This window comes from Nerophis ophidion, linkage group LG21 (genome assembly GCF_033978795.1).
Source record: "Nerophis ophidion isolate RoL-2023_Sa linkage group LG21, RoL_Noph_v1.0, whole genome shotgun sequence".
In the NCBI taxonomy this organism is placed as follows: domain Eukaryota; kingdom Metazoa; phylum Chordata; class Actinopteri; order Syngnathiformes; family Syngnathidae; genus Nerophis; species Nerophis ophidion.
In genome coordinates this window covers 45,280,104-45,298,401 of record NC_084631.1, presented here as the reverse complement: position 1 = coordinate 45,298,401, position 18,298 = coordinate 45,280,104, and the positions used below count along the sequence as shown (strand labels likewise).

The following is an 18,298-nucleotide window of genomic DNA, read 5'->3' as shown; positions in this document are numbered from 1 at the left end:
TTAAATTTTTACCTAATTTTATCTAGAAACTCCATCTAATACACCAAAAATATGGTCTGATAACAAGAAAATTTAGAATTTTAACCTAATTTTGAAAAATACATAAAAATAAATTTTACCTACTTTTACTTAAAAATTCCATCCATAAAATATACTGAAAATACGGTCTGATTACATGAAAATTTTAAAAAATAAAAATAAAATTTTTACCTAATTGTACCTAAAGATTCCATCTAATATACCGAAAATATCGTCTGATTACAAGAAAATTTAAAATGTTTTCTTCATTTTATCTAAAAAATTCCATCTGATATACCTAATATGGTCTGATTACAAAAAAGATCATTAATAAAAATTGATTTTTTTTTACCTAATTTTACCTAAACATTCCATCTAATATACATTAAAATATGGTCTGATTACATGAACATTTTGAATTTTTACCTAATTTTACTTAAAAATTCCATCTAATATACTGAAAATATGGTTTGATAATAAGAAAATTAGAAAATACATTAAAAAAAATGTTGTTACCTAAACATTCCATCTAATCTACCGAAAATATGGTCAGATTACAAAAAAATTACCTAAAATTTCCATCTGATATACTTAAAATATGGTCCGTTTACAAGAAAATGTAGACATTTTACCGAAAAAGTCCTACTAATATACCGAAAATATGGTCTGATTACAAAAAAATTTAGACATTTTACCTAAAAATTCCATCAATTATACCAAAAATATGGTCTGATTACAAGAAAGTTTGAAAATCATATAAAAGTAAGAATATTACATTTTTTCCCTAATTTTACCTAAAACTTCCATCGATCCATCCATCAATTTTCTCCTGCTTGTCCCTTTTAGGGTCACTGGAGCCTATCTCAGCTACAATCGGGCGGAAGGCGGGGTACACCCTGGACAAGTCGCCACCTCATCGCAGAACTTCCATCTAATATAATGAAAATGCGGTTTGATTACAAGAATATTTTGACATTTTAACACAAAATTCCATCTAATATACTGAAAATATCAACACTAAATGGTCCCTAGTGTGTGAATGTTGTCTATCTGTGTTGGCCCTGCGATGAGGTGGCGACTTGTCCAGGGTGTACCCCGCCTTCCGCCCGATTGTAGCTGAGATAGGCGCCAGCGCCCCCCGCGACCCCAAAAGGGAATAAGCGGTAGAAAAAATGGATGGATGGATGGTCTGATTACAAGAAAACAGAAAAAAGGAACCCTGGGGGGATAGAATTTGGAGTTCCAGGTCCCCAGCACAGGAGAGGAAGGATTTGAGGTCCCAGCAGGATGTTTCCTCGTTTCAATAATGTACTGCTGAACATAAACAGACTTAGGCCACGCCTCCTGCTGCAACATTCATGTCCTGCTTTATCCTCTTATGCTGCAAATGTCAAACCTTTGTCAGCTTCCACCCTTCCTCTCCACACCCTCCTCTCATCTGCTCACTGTTGTGTTTGCTTCCATGGCTGTCACCTGCCGTTACCCTCCAGTAATCCACCTGCCTCCATATTATCTCTCTCTGTGCGGGGATCCTACAAGTTACATCACCTCCAGTTGCCATGGTTACAGGGGAACGAGACTCAAAACTGTTTGCTGCGGCGGTAGTTCCCCATCTTTCTCACGCACGCACGCACGCACGCACGCACGCACGCACGCACACACGCACGCACACACACACGCACGCACACACACACACACACACACACACACACACACACACACACACACACACACACACACACACGTGAGGTTTAAATGAGTGTTGCTTTATATCGGGTTGCCAACAACATGATGAAGTTGAAGTGTGTGTTCAGGTGAGAGATAAGGATGGTTCTGTGTGAACAAACATGTCGTCGTCGTAGAGGTCTTCATCAAGGTCCACTTCTTCCTCGGTGAAGAAAGTGGGGAAGGGGGGGCTGTGGACGGCGGACTTGACGGTGGGTCGAGAGGTGTCCCTCACCTGGAAGACATTATTGTGTGTAGGTCAGTTGTGTATCACACAAAGTATACATACTGTACATATCTCCAGAGAACAGTCTTGTTCTCTATGGCAATATTATTATTTCACAAAAAAATTAAAGAATATTGAATTAAGAAAAAAAAAAAAAAAGTTAAACGTATCTCAAATTTTTTAACCCCACCCTCTTTTAAACATCATATTTTTCGGACTATAAGGCGCATTTAAAATCCTTGCATTTCCTCAAACTCCACAGTGCTCCTTACAACCCGGTGCGCCTAATGCACGGAATTATTTTGGTTGTGCTTACCGACCTCGAAGCTATTTTATTTGGTACATGGTGAAATGACAAGTGTGACCAGTAGATGGCAGTCACACATAAGAGATACGTGTAGACTGCAATATGACTCAAGTATCCATCCATCCATTTTCTACCGCTTAGTCCCTTTCGGGGTCACGGGGGGCGCTGGCGCCTATCTCAGCTACAATCGGGCGGAAGGCGGGGTACACCCTGGACGAGTCGCCACCTCATCGCAGGGCCAACACAGATAGACAGACAACATTCACACTCACATTCACACACTAGAGCCAATTTAGTGTTGCCAATCAACCTATCCCCAGGTGCATGTCTTTGGAAGTGGGAGGAAGCCGGAGTACCCGGAGGGAACCCACGCATTCACGGGGAGAACATGCAAACTCCACACAGAAAGATCCCGAGCCTGGATTTGAACCCAGGACTGCAGGACCTTCGTATTGTGAGGCAGACGCACTAACCCCTCTGCCACCGTGAAGCCGACTCAAGTAAACAACACCAAAATTGTATGTGTTCCATTGAAAATATAGAACGTTACACACTGAGTTTTAGTAGGACTTTGGCAAGCTATGAAGCCACACCGCTTGATGGATTTTACTGTGCTTCAACATAGGAGTATTATTATGGTGTGTGTATAAGGTAAGACATTATCTGGTGTTTTGTTTTGCAATATTGTGCAAAAGCAACTTTTCTTACCTTCTGGTACCTGCTGATCTGTATTTGGGATCTGCATAAGTCCTGAAAGTGTGCGCGTGTCTACCTTTGTAGTTGATAAGCTTCTTCTTGTTCTCTATCTTCTTGATATGTGATATTCATCCTCCGCTGTTGCCATTTCTAATGTAAAATAGTGTAAAGTTCTTACTTATATCAGTCAGTAAACTCACCATGAGAGCACTAAAACATACTGGTGTAGTGAGTTTACATTATTCACACAAGGAACTTTAGTTATTAGAGCTGAGAGAGCCAAAAAGCCAAATATTTTAAAATGTATTTCCTTAAGAGCCATAAAATATATATTTTTAACACTGAACACAACTAAACACGTGCATTCTTAAGTAAGACCAACATTTCTAGAGTATAACAGGTCTCTTATTCTTTGTAATAACATTGTTATTCTGAAGCTAACTGTGGAGGGGGCGTGGCCCGCGGGCCTGCAGCAAACTGGGGTGTGCCAGGACCGGCCTCGAAATCAGCGAGATCTGCGTAGATGGCCCACCTGAGCTTTGGTATCTAATCACCTGTCGCTCTGTTATAAGCAGCAGCCAGGAGGAGAGACGGGGTTGGGGCTGGAGCCAGAGCGTGAGCGAGAACGAAAGAGAATAAGACAATTTCTGGAAAGCAACTGAGAGTCTTATTGAAAAATAAAACAATAGTGTAACCCTCAAACAGGCTCTCATGTCGGTGCTTGGTGGTCTGAAGAACCCCCAGGAGGACAAGCCCCACACTAACCAATAATAAATAAATAACTTCTTACCATTAACGCGACTTCTTAAACAGGTGCGGTAGTAAACGGATAGATGGACTAAAAATGCATGAGAATGTTTTATGTTTTGAACATTATTTTTAACACTTATTACAAGTGGAATTATTCATTACTTATCATGTTAAGCAATGTCAGCTCGGATTTATCCGAGAGCCAGATGCGGTCATCAAAAGAGCCACATCTGGCTCGCGAGCCATAGGTTCCCTACCCCTGTATTAGAGAGTTCTGGTCGGACGGTTATTCACGTTGTTGCACCAGTGAGCCACGGATGAGGATATTGCTGCTCCGTTATTGATTGAAGTAAAGTCTGAATGTCATTAAAACAGTTAGCTCCATCTTTTCACACTTCTTCCACTCCCGTCCTTGCACGCTACACCGCTACAAGAAAGATGACGGGGAGAAGACGCTGGTGAAGGTGAGCCACGTAAATAACACCGCCCACAAAACGGCGCATGCTATAGCGACTGTTAGATGGTCTGTAAAATATCACCTATGCACAATTTGGACCAAAAAACTAACATTACATGTTATGTAGACCACAAAGAAGTCTTTTACATTTCGAAAAAAAAAATTATATTGTGGAAGAACATTTACTAAAATTTTCTCAGGGTTAGAACTAGGGCTGGGCGATTTATTGATATACTCAATATATTGCGGGTTTGTCTCTGCGATATAGAAAATGACTACATGGTGATATCGGAGTATATGTTCTCATGCAGTTGCTTTTAGCTGCGGGCATTACACTACAGACTCTTCTCACTCTTTCTTGTCTCTTCTTCTCACAGACACTTATCTATCAATCAATCAATCAATCAATGTTTATTTATATAGCCCCAAATCACAAATGTCTCAAAGGACTGCACAAACCACTACGACTACGACATCCTCGGAAGAACCCACATAAGGGCAAGGAAAACTCACACCCAGTGGGACGCCAGTGACAATGCTGACTATGAGAAACCTTGGAGAGGACCTCAGATGTGGGCAACCCCCCCCTCTAGGGGACCGAAAGCAATGGATGTCGAGCGTGTCTAACATGATACTGTGAAAGTTCAATCCATAGTGGCTCCAACACAGCCACGAGAGTTCAGTTCAAAGCGGATCCAAGACAGCAGCGAGAGTCCTGTCCACAGGAAACCATCCCAAGCGGAGGCGGATCAGCAGCGTAGAGATGTCCCCAACCGATACACACTTAAAATAAGCTCACTTTCTTACATACGTCACGTGTACAACGTCACACACTCCTGCGGAGCAGAGAGGTAGCGACATGGTAACGTTAGCTGGGATGTTAACGGTGCGGTGCGAGTGGTAATACGAGAGAAAGAAGGTGTGAATCTGGTAACAAATGAAGGAAGGATTCATCTACGAGAAAAACAGCAGGGGATCCATCATCTGGCAGTGGTTTGGCTTCAAGCGGGAAGATGTTGAACAAATATGCGGCAAAAGCGTTGCTACAAAAAGTAGCACCACTGCTAATTTGTAGCAGCATTTGAAAAGTCACCTGCTTGAAACTCTGCATGACAAAATCCCCGTTCGGTGCCACACCAACAAAATGCCCAAGCAACCATTTCCAAATCAACACCGTATGAAAAAAATAGTCAACAACAGAAGGAGATAACGTCCGCAGGAACCTACCACATAGTGAAGGACATACACTATTTGATTTCCTATTATGCAGCTCATTTTTATTTGACACTTATTGAAATATCTTGTGTGACATCATGCACAAAAGTGCACTTTATTTGTTTTAAACTATTGTAGTGGCGTTCTGTACATAAAGTGCACTTTAATTTAGTGGTTTGATATGTCATCTTAGTGACATCATGCACAAAAGTGCACTTTATTTGTTTAAAACTATTGTAGGGACGTTCTGTACAAAAAGTGCACTTTAATTTAGTGTTGTTTTGATATGTCATCTTAGTGACATCATGCACAAAAGTGCACTTTATTTGTTTAAAACTATTGTAGTGGCGTTCTGTACAAAAAGTGCACTTTAATTTAGTGTTGTTTTGATATGTCATCTTGGTGACATCATGCACAAAAGTGCACTTTATTAGTTTTAAACTATTGTAGTGGCGTTCTGTACAGAAAGTGCACTTTAATTTAGTGTTGTTTTGATATGTCATCTTAGTGACATCATGCACAAAAGTGCACTTTATTTGTTTAAAACTATTGTAGTGGCGTTCTGTACAAAAAGTGCACTTTAATTTAGTGTTGTTTTGATATGTCATCTTAGTGACATCATACACAAAAGTGCACTTTATTTGTTTCAAACTATTGTAGTGGCGTTCTGTACAAAAAGTGCACTTTAATTTAGTGTTGTTTTGATATGTCATCTTAGTGACATCATACACAAAAGTGCACTTTATTTGTTTAAAACTATTGTAGTGGCGTTCTGTACATAAAGTGCACTTTAATTTAGTGTTGTTTTGATATGTCATCTTAATGACATCATGCACAAAAGTGCACTTTATTTGTTTTAAACTATTGTAGTGGCGTTCTGTACAAAAAGTGCACTTTAATTTAGTGTTGTTTTGATATGTCATCTTAGTGACATCATGCACAAAAGTGCACTTTATTTGTTTAAAACTATTGTAGGGACGTTCTGTACAAAAAGCACACTTTAATTTAGTGTTGTTTTGATGTGTCATCTTAGTGACATCATGCACAAAAGTGCACTTTATTTGTTTAAAACTATTGTAGTGGCGTTCTGTACATAAAGTGCACTTTAATTTAGTGTTGTTTTGATATGTCATCTTAGTGACATCATGCACAAAAGTGCACTTTATTTGTTTAAAAATATTGTAGTGCTGTTCTGTATAAAAAGTACACTTTAATTGAGTGTTGTTTTGATATGTCATCTTAGTGACATCATGCACAAAAGTGCACTTTATTTGTTTAAAACTATTGTAGTGGCGTTCTGTACATAAAGTGCACTTTAATTTAGTGTTGTTTTGATATGTCATCTTAGTGACATCATGCACAAAAGTGCACTTTATTTGTTTTAAACTATTGTAGTGGCGTTCTGGACAAAAAGTGCACTTTAATTTAGTGTTGTTTTGATATGTCATCTTAGTGACATCATGCACAAAAGTGCACTTTATTTGTTTTAAACTATTCTAGTGGCGTTCTGTACAAAAAGCACACTTTAATTTAGTGTTGTTTTGATGTGTCATCTTAGTGACATCATGCACAAAAGTGCACTTTATTTGTTTTAAACTATTGTAGTGGCGTTCTGTACAAAAAGTGCACTTTAATTTAGTGTTGTTTTGATATGTCATCTTAGTGACATCATGCACAAAAGTGCACTTTATTTGTTTAAAACTATTGTAGTGGCGTTCTGTACATAAAGTGCACTTTAATTTAGTGTTGTTTTGATATGTCATCTTAGTGACATCATGCACAAAAGTGCACTTTATTTGTTTAAAACTATTGTAGTGGCGTTCTGTACATAAAGTGCACTTTAATTTAGTGTTGTTTTGATATGTCATCTTAGTGACATCATGCACAAAAGTGCACTTTATTTGTTTAAAACTATTGTAGTGGCGTTCTGTACATAAAGTGCACTTTAATTTAGTGTTGTTTTGATATGTCATCTTAGTGACATCATGCACAAAAGTGCACTTTATTTGTTTTAAACTATTGTAGTGGCGTTCTGGACAAAAAGTGCACTTTAATTTAGTGTTGTTTTGATATGTCATCTTAGTGACATCATGCACAAAAGTGCACTTTATTTGTTTTAAACTATTCTAGTGGCGTTCTGTACAAAAAGCACACTTTAATTTAGTGTTGTTTTGATGTGTCATCTTAGTGACATCATGCACAAAAGTGCACTTTATTTGTTTTAAACTATTGTAGTGGCGTTCTGTACAAAAAGTGCACTTTAATTTAGTGTTGTTTTGATATGTCATCTTAGTGACATCATGCACAAAAGTGCACTTTATTTGTTTAAAACTATTGTAGTGGCGTTCTGTACATAAAGTGCACTTTAATTTAGTGTTGTTTTGATATGTCATCTTAGTGACATCATGCACAAAAGTGCACTTTATTTGTTTTAAACTATTCTAGTGGCGTTCTGTACAAAAAGCACACTTTAATTTAGTGTTGTTTTGATATGTCATCTTAGTGACATCATGCACAAAAGTGCACTAATAGCTTGTTTTAAAATGTCTCTGACAATCTTGCACTTTCTGTTTTGGAAATGACATGAATGTTTGTGCCACTGTGCCAATAACTGTTTCATAAATACACTTTTAGTTGTGATTTCTCTCTCTGCATGAAAGTTTAAAAGTAGCATATATGAATGCAGTATGAAGAAGAATGTTTGAATGTAGACACATAGAATCATCATACTGCTGTCATTATATGCATCAAGTCTTCATTCAAGACTAAAATATGGAGATATATATTGTGTATCGTGACATGGCCTAAAAATAGAGATATTAGCTAGAACTCATACAATCATGTTTACATTGTTCATGGGGAAATTAGCTTCAATATACAAACTTTTCTATACATGAACCCTGTACAAAAGACAATTGATTGTATATTAAGGTAGTACTGTAATGACTTGGACTCCCCACATGTCCCGTGTACATATATGGAGGACAGCTTCGCTACACATCTTAAAAACACAGCATGGAGCGCTGGCAGTCTGCAGTCTGATCATGTTGCTTGTTGACGTTGCTGTTGAAATAAGACTGTAATGTTAGCACGGTAGCTAACAAAGCTAAGCTGGTTGTGCTAATGTTTGTGGACCCCGACTTAAAGAAGTTGAAAAACTTATTGGGGTGTTACCATTTAGTGGTCAATTGTACAGAATATGTACTGTACTGTGCAATCTACTAATAAAAGTTTCAATCAATCAATCAATCAAACTCCTGTCCCGCTCTTTAATGTAACTTTGCTGTACGTGCTTCATGGTATCTGTCAGTGCAGCATTACAGTATCAAGCAGATAAAGTGCACACTAGCAATCCTTGGAGACAAGAGTGGACAGCTCATTAGCATTAAAGCTGCACATAAAAAAGGACATGTTCCCAGCGGGGCTTACTAAAAGCACTTTCAAACTATCAAGGCTACATTTTTTTGCCAACACACGTTTGATGCCACTATTGACTTTTGAATTCATGATGACTGTGTATTGTTTTATACCAGACCTGGGCAGTAAAGCCACATGCGGCCCGTTAAGCTTTTCAATCTGGCCCGCCAGACATTCCCAAATATCTTTTTTAGATCTTTAAGATGGAAAGTGTAGCTGCCATTATGATGTTTTCAAATGAGCAGAAGTCTTGAACTATACAACATATTTTAATGGTTGGAATCGATGCTTTTGCATGATATTTTAGTGACTCGTGTTGTCCTGATACCAATGTTATTTTGATACTTCTTTAAATAAAGGGGACAAGAAAAAGTTGCATTATTGGCTTTATTTTAACAAAAAATGTTAGTGTGGCGGACTGGTACTTTTCAGAGGTGGTATGGTACGGAATATTAGGGCTGCGAATCTTTGGGTGTCCCACGATTCGATTCAATATCGATTCTTGGGGTCGCGATTCGATTCAAAATCGATTTTTCTTTTCAATTCAACATGATTCTCAATTCAAAAACGAATTTTTCCCGATTGAAAATGATTGTGTATTGATTCAATACATAGATTTCAGCAGGATCTACCCCAGTCTGCTCACATGCTAGCAGAGTAGTAGATTTTTGTAAAAAGCTTTTATAATTGTAAAGGACAATGTTTTATCAACTGATTGCAATAATGTATATTTGTTTTAACTATCAAACAAAAAAAAAATACGACTTATTTCATCTTTGTGAAAACATTGGACACAGTGTGTTGTCCAGCTTATGAGATGCCATGCAAGTGTAAGCCACTGTGACACTATTGTTCTTTTTTATTATTTTTATAAATGTCTAATGATAACAGTTGGAGATGCTACCTCAGTAGAAGCATTTAAGTCTCATCTTAAAACTCATCTGTATACTCTAGCCTTTAAATAGACCTCCTTTTTAGACCAGTTGATCTGCCGCTTCTTTTCTTTCTCCTATGTCCCCCCCTCCCTTGTGGAGGGGGTCCGGTCCGATGACCATGGATGAAGTACTGACTGTCCAGAGTCGAGACCCAGGATGGACCGCTCGTCGGGACCCAGGATGGACCGCTCGCCTGTATCGGTTGGGGACATCTCTACGCTGCTGATCCGCTTGAGATGGTTTCCTGTGGACGGGACTCTCACTGGTGTCTTGGAGCCACTATGGATTGAACTTTCACAGTATCATGTTAGACCCGCTCCACATCCATTGCTTTCGGTCCCCTAGAGGGGGGGGGGGGGGGGGGGGGGGGGGTTGCCCACATCTGAGGTCCTCTCCAAGGTTTCTCATAGTCAGCATTGTCACTGGCGTCCCACTGGATGTGAATTCTCCCTGCCCACTGGGTGTGAGTTTTCCTTGCCCTTTTGTGGGTTCTTCCGAGGATGTTGTAGTCGTAATGATTTGTGCAGTCCTTTGAGACATTTGTGATTTGGGGCTATATAAATAAACATTGATTGATTGATTGATTGATTGATAATGTCAATGAGGGATTTTTAATCACTGCTATGCTGACATCATAACTAATATTGATACTGTTGTTGATAATATTCACTACTTTTGGTTTGTTCTGTGTGGTGTTTGTGTCTCCTCTCAATTGTTCTGTTTATTGCAGTTCTGAGTGTTGCTGGCTCAGCTTTGCTTTTGGAATTGGATTGCATTGTTTTGGTATTGCTGTGTATTGTTGGATTGATAAAAAATAAATAAATAAATAAAATAAAACGATTTTTTAAAAATGAGAATCTATTCTGAATCGCACAACGTGAGAATCGCGATTCAAATTCGAATCAATTTTTTCCCACACCTCTACCGAATATGATTCATTAGTATAGCAGTACTATACTAATACCCGTATACTGTACAACCCTAGTAGTTACTATGGTACTCTATGTCACAGTCGGTCAGACGAGGCACTAAGCAGCGTTTCCACACAGTTTTTCCAGAAGGGCCAGCCTGAAATGTGGGTGTCCGGGACAGACGTGGAAGGAGATTTTTACGACCAAGTTCTAAAGCTTAGTTATATATCAAATATATCAGATTGTAGATGTTGTTTTTTTACCCTTCCAGTCATATTTTGCTGTTTTTGTTGCATTTTTGTTGCATTTGGCTTGATTGTAAAATATGTCGATTGAGAGGGGGTGTGATGTTCATATGTTCTCAATATTCAAGGTTTTATCGTTCGTAGAAACAAAATTCCATTCCTTTTTTAAGGCAAACTGTGATAACATTTTTAGCATTCAATCAGACTTTATTGTGAGATTTTGTATTAGTTTTCCTAAAAATAGATAAACCGGCCCCCAGACACATTTTTGTGTCTAAATTTGGCCCCCTGAGTCAAAATAATTTCCCGGCTTGTTCTATACAATCGTACCCTATCCCAGTGTTTTTCAACCACTGTGCCGCGGCACACTAGTGTTCCGTGAAATACTGTCTGGTGTGCCGTGAAAGATTATCTAATTTAACCTATTTGGGTTAAAAATAATTTTTGAAAAACAGTAATTATAGTCTGCAAATTATGTGTTGTTGTTGAGTGTCTGTAGAGTAACCGTGTGATACTCTTCCATATCAGTATGGGCAGCTGGTAGATAATTGCTTTATAGATGTGGGAAACAGCAGGAGGCAGTGTGCAGGTAAAAAAAAAGTGTCTAATGCCCCTAAGAAAAGGCATTGAAGCTTAGGGAAGGCAATGCAGAACAAAACTAAAACTGAACTGGCTGCAAAGTCAACAAAAACAGAATGCTGGACGACAGCAAAGACTTACTGTGGAGCAAAGACGACGTCCACAATGTACATCCCAACATGACATGACAATCAACAATGTCCAGCAAAGAAGGATAAAAATAACTGAAATAATCTTGATTGCTAAAACAAAGTAGATGCAGGAAATATCGCTCAAAGGAAGACATGAAACTGCTACGGGAAAATACCGAATAAAGAGAAAAAGCCACCAAAATAAGAACACAAAACAAGAAGTAAACACAGGAAAACAGCAAAAAAGTCCAAATAAATCAGGGTGTGATGTGACAGGTGGTGACAGTACACCTACTTTGAGACAAGAGCTACAGTCATGCATGCTAGCTTATGCTTTAAAGTCATATCCAACAATTGCCACAACTTTTTACTGTCAACTGAGTTTTGTTTTTGAATGATTTCTGCTGGTGGTGTGCCTCTGGATTTTTTTCAACACAAAAAATTTGCCTCGGCTCAAAAAAGGTTGAAAAACACTAGAATATAGTAGCGGTTTTGTTTCATTAGTACCGCAATACTATACCAGTACCGGTATACCGTACAACTAGGGGTGTAACAGTACGTGTATTTGTAATGAACCGTTTCGGTATGGGGGTTTCGGTTCGGAGGTGTACCGAATGAGTTTCCACACGGACATATTAAGTAGCGCACCACATGTTGTGTAAACAATGCACACTGAGGCACCATGAATTGATTAACGTGGACCCCGACTTAAACAAGTTGAAAAACTTATTGGGGTGTTACCATTTAGTGGTCAATTGTACTGTACTGTGCAATCTACTAATAAAAGTTTCAATCAATCAAAAAAAAAATAACAACACATGGCATGCCAGCAGCGACCGGGCTAGGATAGACTGACCACACCTCCTCTTTTCCCCGGATATGTCCTCTTTTGTGGGGCTGTCCGGGTGGAGTTTCTTAAATGCCTCAAATGTCTGGCTTTTCAAGTTAGGGTTGCGTGTATTTTCAATGTACGTTCAGGGTTAAGAAGGGGTTAAAAAGAAAACAAAAAACTGTGTGTGCGCCAACATTGGTGAGGGAGGGGCAGAGACAGACAGAGTTATGATAAATGTGCATGTGTCGCCAAGCTCTGCTTTTTATCCATTGATTTATCAGATTTTATTTTTTATTATCTATAGCGGGGGTGTCAAAAGTGTGCCCCGGAAGCCATTTGGGGCCCACAGCTAATGTTTTTAAGGCCCACGGCACATTCTAAAAATACTATTAAAATAAACAAAAACATAAACAAAAGTGAAATAAAAAAGCTTAAAGGTTAAATGTAATTTAGAAAAAGTTGCAATGTTGACTAATAAAACAAAGCTGGTTTTTTTTCTTTCAAACTGTCATTGCTCAAAACATAATATTGAATCCAAATCAATGTTATTATGAATTATTGACCTAGCCAAGGTTCTCATTACTTCACATCAAATATTCCACTAAGAAAAATATTTTTGGTGGAAGATTTAGCAAACTTCACGGTGGAAGAGGGGTTAGTGCGTCTGCCTCACAATACGAAGTTCCTGCAGTCCTGGGTTCAAATCCAGGCTCGGGATCTTTCTGTGTGGAGTTTGCATGTTCTCCCCGTGAATGTGTGGGTTCCCTCCGGGTACTCCGGCTTCCTCCCACCTCCAAAGACATGCACCTGGGGATAGGCCCCTCCCACCTCCAAAGACATGCACCTGGGGATAGGCCCCTCCCACCTCCAAAGGCATGCACCTGGGGATAGGCCCCTCCCACCTCCAAAGACATGCACCTGGGGATAGGCCCCTCCCACCTCCAAAGACATGCACCTGGGGATAGGCCCCTCCCACCTCCAAAGACATGCACCTGGGGATAGGCCCCTCCCACCTCCAAAGACATGCACCTGGGGATAGGCCCCTCCCACCTCCAAAGACATGCACCTGGGGATAGGCCCCTCCCACCTCCAAAGACATGCACCTGGGGATAGGCCCCTCCCACTTCCAAAGACATGCACCTGGGGATAGGCCCCTCCCACCTCCAAAGACATGCACCTGGGGATAGGCCCCTCCCACCTCCAAAGACATGCACCTGGGGATAGGCCCCTCCCACCTCCAAAGACATGCACCTGGGGATAGGTTGATTGGCAACACTAAATGCTCCCTAGTGTGTGAATGTTGTCTGTCTATCTGTGTTGGTCCTGCGATGAGTTGGCGACTTGTCCAGGGTGTACCCCGCCTTCCGCCGGATTGTAGCTGAGATAGGCGCCAGCGCCCCCTGCGACCCCAAAAGGGAATACGCGGTAGAAAATGGATGGATGGATGGATTTAGCAAACTTTTAAAATACATAACCAAAAAATGTATATTTAGTTGTTTCCTTACTGTACCGAAAATGAACCGAAGCGTGACCTCTGAACTGAGGTACGTACCGAACCGAAGTTTTTGTGTACGGTTACACCCCTACGTACAACCCTAATCCAACCTATTCAGCACTGGTCCGGTGTGCACTTTTAAATTGAACATTGACATTTCAGTGTGTTAAAGCTAATGCCAATACACTGAAATGTAGAAACACTGCATGTTCGTATGCGATATTAGTAGCAGGTGACATTTTAATTTGAAGACAACATGCATGAGACATGAGGGCCTGGCGGGATAATAAAAGAATCAATAGCAAATGTTATTAACCTAAGAGCACACCCTTTGTGATAATATAATGCGAAGTGAGTCCAGGTGTGTGTGTGTGCTTGCTTTAGAGGTGAAAAGCGACACACATTTGTATTCATTATTGCTTGCCTGCAAAACAAATCATAGGCGGTGGCACACACACGCCCGGGAAGGCACAGCATGGCCAGGAAGGAGATGGATGGTGTGGATATTAGGGATCATTAATGTGTGTCTACACTTATAAACATACTCTGCTGATGCAGCACACGGGCTTGCAGGTGAGCCTTTGTGTTACCATGCCGACATGCAGGTGTTGACCTCTGCCTTCAAACTTCACTTTAACCAGATTTGAACCGTTTTTCTCAGGTCCCAGGAAGGTATGAAGTACAAGTGTGTGTGTGTGTGTGTGTGTGTGTGTGAGGTTTTTACCTTCAGTAAGCAGTTCCTGTGGCCGGGGACGGAGCCATTAACATAGAGCACGTTGTGCTTGGTATTGACGCGCCACACCTGGAAGGAGGCGGAGATGGGAGAATCACGATACTTAAATGACCATCAAGGATACACAAGGTTTGGTTTTTGTATCTACAGTGGGGCAAAAAAGTATTTAGTCAGCCAGCGATTGTGCAAGTTCTCCCACTTCAAATGATGACAGAGGTCTGTCATTTTCATCATAGGTACACTTCAACTGGGAGAGACAGAATGTGGAAAAAAATCCAGGAATTTTAAAGAATTTATTTGTAAATGATGGTGGAAAATAAGTATTTGGTCCACCATTCAAAGCTCTCACTGATGGAAGGAGGTTTTGGCTCCAAATCTCAGGATACATGGCCCCCTCCATTCTTTCCTTAACACGGATCAATCGTCCTGTCCCCTTAGCAGAAACACAGCCCCAAAGCATGATGTTTCCACCCCCATGCTTCACAGTAGGTTTGGTGTTCTTGGGATGCAACTCGAGTTGAGTTTATAGCAAAAAGTTCTATTTTGGTTTCATCTGAATACATGACATTCTCCCAATCCTCTGCTGTATCATCCATGTATCCATTTTGGTATAAACTCAACTCGTCGTGTTTGGAGGAAGAAGAATACTGAGTTGCATCCCAAGAACACCATACCTACTGTGAAGCATGGGGGTGGAAACATCATGATATATATATATCCAGGAATTCACATTGTAGGAATTTTAAAGAATATATTTGTAAATTATGGTGGAAAATAAGTATTTGTGGTCACTTCAAACGAGGAAGATCTCTGGCTCTCACAGACCTGTAACTTTTTCTTTAAGAAGCTCTTCTGTCCTCCACTCGTTACCTGTATTAATGGCACTTGTTTGAACTCGTTATCCGTATAAAAGACACCTGTCCGCAGCCTCAAACAGTCAGACTCCAAACCCCACTATGGCCAAGACCAAAGAGCTGTCGAAGGACACCAGGAAAATAATTGTAGACCTGCACCAGACTGGGAAGAGTGAATCTACAATAGGCAAGCAGCTTGGTGTGACAAAATCAACTGTGGGAGCAATTATCAGAAAATGGAAGACATACAAGACCACTGATAATCTCCCTCAATCTGGGGCTCCACGTAAAATCTCATCCCGTAGGGTCAAAATGATCATGAAAACGGTGAGCAAAAATCCAAGAAACACACGGGGGGACCTGGTGAATGACCTGCAGAGAGCTGGGACCAAAGTAACAAAGGTTACCATCAGTAACACACTACGCCGACAGGGAATCAAATCCTGCAGTTCCAGACGTGTCCCCCTGCTTAAGCCAGTACATGTCCAGGCCCTTCTGAAGTTTGCCAGAGAGCACATGGATGATACAAATGTCATGTGGTCAGATGAAACCAAAATAGAACTTTTTGGTATAGACTCAACTAGTGGTGTTTGGAGGAAGAAGAATACTGAGTTGCATCCCAAGAACACCATACCTACTGTGAAGCATGGGGGTGGAAACATCACGCTTTGGGGCTGTTTTTCTGCTAAGGGGACAGGACGATTGATCCGTGTTAAGGAAAGAATGAATGGGGCCACGTATCATGAGATTTTGAGCCAAAACCTCCTTCCATCAGTGAGCTCTTTGAAGATGAAACGTGGCTGGGTCTTCCAGCATGACAATGATCCCAAACACATTGCCCGGGCAACGAAGGAGAGGCTCCGTAAGAAGCATTTGAAAGTCCTGGAGTGGCCTAACAAGTCTCCAGACCTCAACCCCACAGAAAATCTGTGGAGGGAGTTGAAAGTCCGTGTTGCTCGGCGACAGCCCCAAAACATCACTGCTCTCGAGAAGATCTGCATAGAGGAATGGTCCAAAATACCAGCTACTGTGTGTGCAAACCTGGTAAAGACCTATAGTAATCCTTTGACCGCTGTTATTGCCAAAAAAGGTTATATTACAAAGTATTGAGTTGAATTTTTGTTATTGACCAAATACTTATTTTCCGCCATAATATACAAATAAATTCTTTAAAATTCCTACAATGTGAATTCCTGGATTTTTATTTCACATTCCGTCTGTCACAGTTGAAGTGTACCTATGATGAAAATGACAGACCTCTGTCATCATTTGAAGTGGGAGAACTTGCACAATCGCTGGCTGACTAAATACTTTTTTGCCCCACTGTACTTTATGTGTGTGCGTGTACCTTCAGTCCGTACGCTGTGATGAAGGTGTTCCCCATTCTGCCAGGCATCTTTTTCCCTTTGAAAACTTTGCCTGGATCCTGGACACGGGTGGCACACAATGCATGTATCAACAAATCGTAGCAGTCTATCAGTTTAGAGCACCATATTTCCCGGACTATAAGGCGCATTTAAAATCCTCCCCCCCCCCTCAAAACTCGACAGTGCGCCTAATTCAGGGGTCACCAACACGGTGCCCGCGGGCACCAGGTCGCCCGTAAGGACCAGATGAGTCGCCCGCTGGCCTGTTCTAAAAATAGCTCAAATAGCAGCACTTACCAGTGAGCTGCCTCTATTTTTTAAATTGTATTTATTTACTAGCAAGCTGGTCTCGCTTTGCTTGACATTTTTAATTCTAAGACGGACAAAACTCAAATACAATTTGAAAATCCAAGAAAATATTTTAAAGACTTGGTCTTCACTTGTTTAAATAAATCCTTTTATTTTTTACTTTGCTTCTTATAACTTTCAGAAAGACAATTTTAGAGAAAAAATACAACTTTAAAAATGATTTTAGGATTTTTAAACACATATACCTTTTTACCTTTTAAATTCCTTCCTCTTCTTTCCTGACAATTTAAATCAATGTTCAAGTAAATTATTTTTTTAATTGTAAAGAATAATATTTTTTATTTTATTTAATTCTTCATTTTAGCTTCTGTTTTTTCGACAAAGAATATTTGTGAAATATTTTATTAAAACTATTATGATTAAATTCCCCAAAAATTATTCTGGCAAATCTAGAAAATCTGTAGAATCAAATGGAAATCTTATTTCAAAATCTTTTGAATTTTATTTTAAAATTTTGTTCTGGAAAATCTAGAAGAAATAATGATTTGTCTTTGTTAGAAATATAGCTTGATCCAGATTGGATTTGAACCTATTTAAAACATGTCATCAAAAATATATATTCATTGTGAGAAATAATTAAGATGATCAGTGTTTCCACAAAGATAAATATCATTATTAATTAATAATAAGATTGAGTTAAAGGTAAATTGAGTATATTGGCTATTTCTGTCAATTTATTTAAGTGTGTATCAAACTGGTAGCCCTTGGCATTAATCAGTACCCAAGAAGTAGCTCTTGCTTTCAAAAAGGTTGGTGACCCCTGGCCTAATGTAAGGAATACGTTTGGTTGAGCTGACCGACCTCGAAGCTATTTCATTGGGTACATGGTATAATGATAAGTCCGACCAGTAGATGGCAGTCAAACATAAGAAATAAGTGTAGGCTGCACTATGGTGGCAATATGACTCAAATAAACAACACCAAAATTGTATATGTTTCATTAAAAATATTGAATATTACACACGGAACACTTTATTGTTGTTGTTTATTGAGTATATCGCTTTCATATCACACATAATATACATATCTCCAAAGA

The 18,298-nt window shown here is 39.7% G+C and overlaps 1 protein-coding gene across 2 annotated transcripts in view; it reads right to left on the bottom strand.

Annotated features, from left to right (window-relative positions):
• Window positions 1–1,763: 1,763 nt before the first annotated feature.
• mrpl3 (mitochondrial ribosomal protein L3) overlaps window positions 1,764–18,298 on the bottom strand; it is a 45,309-nt gene continuing 28,774 nt past the window's right edge. For both annotated transcript variants that reach the window (XM_061882766.1, XM_061882765.1), the window contains 3 exons: window positions 16,875–16,952; window positions 14,664–14,741; window positions 1,764–1,978 (listed from right to left, as the gene is read on the bottom strand). In XM_061882766.1, coding sequence (XP_061738750.1) covers window positions 1,829–1,978; window positions 14,664–14,741; window positions 16,875–16,952 — 306 coding nt within the window. In that variant the 3' untranslated portion in view covers window positions 1,764–1,828. The remainder of the gene's footprint in view (window positions 1,979–14,663; window positions 14,742–16,874; window positions 16,953–18,298) is intronic.